This window comes from Bos taurus, chromosome 21, assembly GCF_002263795.3.
Source record: "Bos taurus isolate L1 Dominette 01449 registration number 42190680 breed Hereford chromosome 21, ARS-UCD2.0, whole genome shotgun sequence".
In the NCBI taxonomy this organism is placed as follows: domain Eukaryota; kingdom Metazoa; phylum Chordata; class Mammalia; order Artiodactyla; family Bovidae; genus Bos; species Bos taurus.
In genome coordinates, this window is record NC_037348.1 from 69,845,022 (window position 1) to 69,852,526 (window position 7,505).

A 7,505-nucleotide genomic window follows, 5' to 3' on the forward strand; every position below is an offset into this window, starting at 1 on the left:
GACTCTGTGAGTCTGGTGTAGACTGGATGTCTCTTTGAGTCTGTGTGCTGTGTGAGCCTGTGTGTCTGTGTGAGCCTGGGTGTCTCTGTGAGCTTTTGTGTCTGTATGAGCCTGTGGTGTCTCTGTGAGCCTGGGTGTCTCTCTGAGTCTGTGTAAGCCTGTGTGTCTCTGTGAGCCTGTGTCTGTGTGAGCCTGGATGTCTCTGTGAGTCTGTGTGAGCCTGTGTGTCTGTGTAAGCGTGTGTGTCTGTTGTGAGTCTAGGGTGTCTGGTGAGCCTGGGTGTCTGTGTGAGCCTGTGTGCTTGTGAGCCTTGGTGTCTCTGTGAGCCTGTGTGCCTGTGTGAGCCTGTGTGTCTGTGTGAGCCTGTGTGTCTGTGTGAGCATGGGTGTCTCTGTCAGCCTAGGTGTCCTCTGGTGAGCCTGTGTGTCTCTGTGAGCTTGTGTGCTGGTATGAGCCTTTGTTCCTGTGTGAGCCTGTGTGTCTGTGTGAGGCTGTGTGTCTCTGTGAGCCTGGCTGTCTCTGTAAGTCTGTGTGTCTCTTTGATCCTGTGTGTCTCTGTGAGCCTGTGTGCCTGTGTGAGCCTTTGTGCTTATATGAGCCTGGGTGTCTCTGTGAGCCTATTTGTCTGTGTGAGCCTGGGTGTCTCTGTGAGCCTGTGTGTCTGTTGAGCCTGGGTGTCTCTGTGAGCCTGTGTGTCTGTGAGCCTTTGTGTCTGTATGAGCCTGTGTGTCTCTGTGAGCCTGGGTGTCTCTCTGAGTCTGTGTGAGCCTGTGTGTCTGTGTGAGCCTGTGTGTCTGTGTGAGCCCGTGTGTCTCTGAGGCTGGGTGTCTCTGTGAGTCTGTGTGAGCCTGTGTGCCTGTGTGAGCCTGTGTGTCTGTGTGAGCCTGTGTGTCTGTGAGCCTGTGTGAGCTTGTGTCTGTGTGAGCCTGTGTGTCTGTTTTAGCCTGGGTGTCTCTGTGAGCCTGTGTGTCTCTGTGAGCCTTTGTGCCTGTGTGAGCCTGTGTGTCTCTGTGAGCCTGTGGGTCTCTGTGAGTCTGTGTGAGCCTGTGTGCCTGTGTGAGACTGTGTGTCTCTGTAAGTCTGGGTGTCTCTGTGAGTCTGTGTCAGCCTGTGTGTCTTTGTGAGTCTGTGTGCCTCTGTTAGCCCGTGTTTCTGTGTGAGCCTGTGTTTCTCTGTGAGCCTGTGTGAGACTGTGTGCCTGTTTGAGCCTGTGTCTTTGTGAGTCTATGTGTCTGTGTGAGCCTGTGTATCTGTGTGAGTCTGTGTGTCTGTGTGAGCCTGTGTATCTGTGTGAGTCTGGGTGTCTCTCTGAGCCTATGTGCCTGTGTGAGCCTGTGAGAGCCTGTGTGTCTCTGTGGGCCTGTGTATCTCTGTAAGCCTGGGTGTCTCTGTGTGTCTGTGTGAGCCTGTGTGCCTGTGTGAGCCTGTGTGCCTGTGTGAGCCTGTGTGTCTGTGAGCCTGTGTGTCTATGTGAGTCTGGGTGTCTCTGTGAGTCTGTGTGTCTGTGTGAGCCTAGGTGTCTGTGTGAGCCTGTGTGTCTGTGTGAGCCTGTGTGCCTGTGTGAGCCTGTGTGCCTGTGTGAGCCTGTGGGTCTGTGTGAGCCTGGGTGTCTGTGTGAGCCTGTGTCTCTCTGTGAGCCTGTGTGCCTGTGTGAGTCTTTGTGCGTGTGTGTCTGTGTGTCTGTGTGAGCTTGTGTGTCTCCGTGAGCCTGTGTGAGCCTGTGTCTGTGTCAGCATGTGTGTCTGTGTGAGCCTGTGTGTCTGTGTGAGCCTGGGTGTCTCTGTGAGCCTGTGTGTCTGTGTGAGCCTGTGTGCCTGTGATAAGTGTGTATCTATGTGAGTTTGTGTGTCTGTGTGAGCCTGTGTGCCTGTGTGCTTGTGTGTCTGTGGGAGTCTGTATGATTCCTGTGTGAGGTTTTCAGCCTGTGTGAGTCTGTGAGCCTGGTTGAGTCTTTGTAGGTCTCTGTGCCCCTGTTGCCTCTGTGAGTCTGAGGGAGTCTGTGTGAGTCTCTGTGCCTTTGTGATACTCTGGGCCTTTGTGAATCTGTGCACCTCTGTGAGCCTGAAAGCCTGTGTGAGCTTGTGTGCCTGTGTGAGCCCGTGATCCTGTGTGAATCTGTGTCCCTGTGTGAGCCTATGAGCCTGTGAGCCTTGTGAGCCTGTGAGCCTTTGTGAGCCTGTGTGCCTGTGTGAGCCTGTGTGCCTGTGTGAGCCTGTGAACCTGTGTGAATCTGTGTCCCTGTGTGAGCCTATGAGAGCCTGTGTGAGCATGTGCACCTGTGTGCACATGTGAGTCTGTATGCCTGTGTGAGCCTGTGTGAATCTGTGTACCTCCGTGAGCCTGAAAGCCTGTGTGAGCCTGTGTTGCTATGTGAATCTATGTGCCTGCATGAGCCTGTGAGCCAGTGAGCCTGTGTGAACCTGTGAACCTGTGTTAGCCTGTGCCTTTGTGAGTCTGTGTGTCTGTGTGAGTCTGTGGGATCCTGTGTGAACCTGTGTGAGTCTGTGTGCCTGTGTGCCTGTGTGAGCCTTGTGAGCCTGTGAGCCTTTGTGAGCCTGTGTGAGCCCATGTAAACCTGTGAGCCTTGTGAGCCTGTGTGCCTGTGTGATCCTGTGAGCCTCTGTGAGCCTATGTGCCTCTGTGAGTCTGAGTGCCTGTGTGAGCCTTTGTGCCTGTATGAGCCTGTGAGCCTGTGAGCCTGTGTCAGTTGTGTGTCTATGTGAGCCTGTGTGTCTGTGAGAATGTATGTATCTGTGTGTGCCTGTGTGAACCTAGGTGCCTGTGTGAGTTTTGTAGTCTGTATGCCTCTGTGAGCCTCTGGGCCTATGTGAGCCTTTGTGCCTGTGTGAATCCGTGAGCCTGTGTGTGTGTGTGTTGTGTGAGCCTATGTGAGTGTTTGTAGGTCTCTCTGCCTCTGTGAGCCTGTGTCTTGTGAGCTGGTGTTCCTCTGTGAGCCCTTGTGAGTGTGTGCCCGTGTGCCTGTGTGAGCCTGTGTAAACCTGTGAGCCTTGTGAGCCTGTGTTCCTGTGTGAGCCTGTGTGTCTGTGAGAATGTGTGTATCTGTGTGTGCCTGAGTGCCTGTGTGCCTGTGTGAACCTGGGTGCCATGTGAGTTGTTGTTATCCTGTGTGAGCCTGTGTGAGTTTTGTAGTCTGTATGCCTCTGTGAGCCTTTGGGCCTGTGTGAGCCTTTGTGTCTGTGTGAGCCTTTGAGCCTGTGTGTGTGTGTGAGCCTATCTGAGTCTGTGTAGGTCTCTCTGCCTCTGTGAGCCTGTGTCTTGTGAGCTGGTGTTTCTCTGTGAACCCTTGTGAGTGTGTGCCCGTGTTAGCCTGTGTTCCTGTGTGAGTCTGTGTTCCTGTGTGAGCCTGTGTAAACCTGTGAGCCTGTGTGTCTGTGTGAGCCTTGTGAGCCTGTGTTCCTGTGTGAGCCTGTGTTCCTGTGTGAGTCCATGTGCCTGTGTGAGCCTGTCTCATGATGGTGGTCAAACATGTTCTTTCACCTCCTGTGAGCCTCTTACAGGTGTGTGTTTGAGGGTGTCTGAGTGCATTTGTTTTTGTGACTGTGGCTCATTGTGAGCCTCTGAGGATGTGCTGGTGGCTGGGAGGTTGCCTCTGTGTATCTGTGTGTGTGTCAGGCTGTGCCAGGGTGTCTGTTCATGTGAGCACACATTTACCTTGTGTGCTTGTGCCTCTGCGGCCTGTGCTGCGTCTGTATGTTAGTAGCTTTTTGTGTGTCCTGTAGTGTGTCTGAGTTCCTGAGTGTGTTTACATCTCTGTGTGTCTCTGCGTCTCTGTGTGTCTCTGTGCATCTCTGTGTGTCTCTGCGTCCCTGTGCACCTCTGTGTCTCTGTCTCTCTGTGTGTCTCTGTGCATCTCTGTATCTCTGTGTCTCTGTATGTCTGTGTGTCACTGTGTCTCTATGTGTCTCTGCGTCTCTGTGCACCTCTGTGTCTCTGTGTCTCTCTATGTGTGTCTCTGTGCATCTCTGTGTCTCTGTGCATCTCTGTGTCTCTGTGTGTCTCTGTGTCTCTGTGTGTCTCTGCATCTCTGTGTGTCTCTGTGTGTCTCTGTGTCTTTGTGTGTCTCTGTGTCTCTGTGTGTCTCTGCATCTCTGTGCATCTCTGTGTCTCTGTGTCTCTCTATGTGTGTCTCTGTGCATCTCTGTCTCTGTGTGTGTCTATGTGCCTGCTTGAGTCTGCATGGCCATGTTTGTGGGAGATGGTGTGTGTGAGGAGGACCCACCTAGTGACCCCTGTCCCCCAGGGCACACCTTGGGGTTCTTCCCAGGGCCTTCCCTCAACAGGCGAGCCTCCCTGAGGGCCTGGGCCTGCTGGGGAGGTGGATGCAGGCATGGCCGGCTCCTGCAGACGAGGAACATGTTGGGGCTCCTCTCCACAGTCACTGCACCCTCTCTGGCCCTCTGGGGGTCTCAGTCTGTGGGGCAGGGGGACCCAAGTCTGCCCTGTGAGGGGAGTCTCCCGGGGGCCTTCATGGGCTGAGGTGTGGGCTGTCATGGGTTGGGCAGTGCCTGTTCTGGGCACAGCAGGGACAAAGCTTTGGTGGCAGATGGGCTGTGAAGGGTCCTGAGGCTGGAGCTGCAGGCTGGGTGGGCCCAGAGCCTGGGCCCGGGGCTTCGTCCCTGAGTGGCCTGTGAAGCCCACTCCCAGGGTGCCAGGCGCTGCTTGTGGGGGCTGGACCTGACCTCCCCCGACTCTCAGGGCCCCCTCCACCAGGCAGTTCTCTGGGATGTGGCCTGGGTGTCTGGTCACTCGGGGCCTGGCCGCAGCACAGGCTGGGCCAGCTGCAGGGAGGGGTCGGGGCCGTGGCCTGGGGCCAGTGCCCGGGGGCAGAGTGGTCAGGAACCACCCCAGCAATCTGGCCCGGCCTGGCCCCCTCCCCCAGCGATGCAAATGCCCGGGGTCCGGGTTCTGCTGTTTCGGTCTCAGGGTGAGTGGGGCTTTCCACCCTGGTCCCCACCTGCTCTGCGGTTCGGCCTTGGCCTGTTTTTGGAAACATTTGCAAGTGTGTTTGTTCTGTGTGGGGCAGGGGCGGGGCACAGCCAGTGCCCACTGGGCCTTGCTCCTCAGTCTGGGCTGGGGGAGGGGAGCCCACATCCGGCCTCCCCAGAGAGGGCAGAGGGCAGGACCCCCAGAGAGGGTCCTGGGGGGACCGCAGGGTGTGTGGTCCCTGCCCTAGGCAGCATGTGGAGTCCAGGCCTGGGTTCTGGCCCTGGTGGGGAGGTCTGGGTATGGCCCATGGCTCTGCCAGAGGGAACCTTCCAGAACCACAGTATCCCTGGGGCGAGGCTGAAAGTGAGGCTCAGAAACAGCAGGCCCGGCCATGCTCTCACAGCCCACGCGTGTGTGCACACACAGCACATACCAGCACACACTTGCTGTGGCTTCACACTGCTGCCAGGGGTCCCCAGACACGGGGAACTAGAGCTGCCCGTTAGCCCCACTCCACGTGCCAGGCAGCCCCCTCCCCGTGGCTCTGTGACTGAACTCGGGGTGCCCAGGGGGCTGGGGAAGCCGAGGGGCCCACTCGGCCAGCCTCCTCTGACCCCGGGTGCAAACCTCAGGGCCCAGTCCACTCGTGTGCGTGTGAGTGCGAACATGCCTGTGCGCACGGGAGAGTGTGAAGGCGTGTGATATGAGCATGACCTGCATGGAGTAGGTGTGTGTGGATCTGTAGAGTGTGTGGGTGTGCCCAGGTGTGTGTAGATGTGTATAGGTGTGTAAGGTGTGCAGTGGGGGCTCCTGGCCAGCTCCCTTCATCTTCCAGGCCTGGCTCGTCATCACCTCCAGGACAAGGCCTCTGTCCACGCTCTGGGTCCCTCCTGGTTCCCCGTGTGCCTCTCAGGCCTGGGGATGGCAGCAGGGCTGGGTGGGGGGTTGACGGTGGCCAGGCATAGCCTGTGTCCAGCACAGCCTGGCACAGACAGAGGAGACGTCCGTTTGTGATGGGGGCTCATGCTGGACAATGGCAGGCACGGCCTGGGCAGGTGTGGGGCACAGCCCTGTGTCCAGGCCTGTGTGTGTGTGTCTCTGCACGTGAGTGTTGAGGGCTGAACCCTGTGGGATTGTCCAGCTCTTCTCTGGTTGGGCAGAGTCCCAGACTCTGAGCCCCAAACAGAGCCCCCCTGCCCAGGAGGAGGGGTCGGCGTGTGGGTGCTGAGGAGCCCCTTGGGGTCAGGGTGCAGCTTGAGCTGGGTGGCGGCCCTGCGACTCAGCCTCAGGGTAAGTGAGGGCCTCGGAGCAGGTGTCCTGTGAATACAAGCACACACAACTCACATACACGCACATGGAGAAGCATACTCAGAGACACACACTGAACATAACACCCACCCCTGCTACACTCTCACAAACAGAATACAGACACACATCCCCCAAACTCTCACTGCTCCCTCCCCACACACCCAGAGCATACCGACTCACTCACACACAGAAGGTGAACACACGGACAGCCGCACTCACACACACACTCACCCACATGCTCCTCATTCCAGGCCCTTAGGGCCCCTGGAGCCCCACTCAGACTCACTCAGGCCTGGTCCTGTCCTTTGGGGCTGAGGACCTGCCCAGGTGTCTGTGTCCACTGGCCCCACCACTCACTAGCTGTGTGCCCCTGTCCTGCCTCAGGGGTCCCGTCTGGGAGGTGGGCAAGTGCTCTCTGCCCAGGGAAGGCCCCCCCACACACACTGTGCAGGAGACCAGAGTGGGGGGGGGGCAGAGGTCAGCCGGCGCCTGGGAGCAGCCGAGTGAGCCCTGGGTCAGAGTGGGGCCTGAGCGTAGGTGAGCAGGGCGGCTCAGGGACTCTCCTGCACCTCTGGGGTCCAACCCTGAGGTCTCTGGGATCCCTCAGCCCTCCGCCTTGGGTGCTGACCTCCAGGCCTCGGGGAGAAGCCCACAGGCCTGTCTGGGCCCTGGCTAAGGGGACATCATCTAGGAGGGAGGCCCGGGGACCCTGGGGCACTGGGGCCTGAGCCCCTGGGCTGAGACCTGGGCTGGTGCAGGGCCCCCTCGAGGGGCTGACAGCTGGGTTGGGGACTGCTTCCCCCTGGGTGGGCTCTCACAGGTCCTCAGAGCTGGGCTGTTGGCCAGCCTGGCCTGAGGATGGCGATGGATGCTGCGAGGCCAACAGATGGGGCTCTGGGGGCCATTTCCAGGTGAGGGCCTGGGGGGCTCCATGTGGAGGCTGGTGTCCGAGAGAGGGTCTGACCCGTGAAGGGGGACAATGAATGGGGTGGGGGAGCAGTGAGGAGGGGTGGCAGGGCTGGGGGGGCTGGGGGCCTGGTTTGCTCTGACGGTGCCCAGGTGCAGGCGTGAGCAGCTGGACCCCTGCACCCCTGGCAGCCGTGTGGAGAAGGGACCCGGGTCCAGGCAGGGACAGGGTTGTGGGGCAGGGGCTGACGGACCCCAGGTGCAGGGGGGCGGCTGTGTGGACAGACCCGGGCTCCGAGTGGAGGACGTCAGGGTGAGGGTCCAGGAGGGGGTGGGGAGCACTA

At 58.7% G+C, this 7,505-nt stretch overlaps 1 protein-coding gene across 1 annotated transcript in view; it reads right to left on the minus strand.

Annotated features, from left to right (window-relative positions):
- Positions 1-1,727: 1,727 nt before the first annotated feature.
- Positions 1,728-7,505, minus strand: part of LOC112443194 (uncharacterized) — a gene marked incomplete at its 5' end in the record, with an annotated part of 10,884 nt that continues 5,106 nt past the window's right edge. Inside the window, one exon of the mRNA XM_024982247.2 lies at positions 1,728-3,558. Coding sequence (XP_024838015.1) covers positions 3,119-3,558 — 440 coding nt within the window. The remainder of the gene's footprint in view (positions 3,559-7,505) is intronic.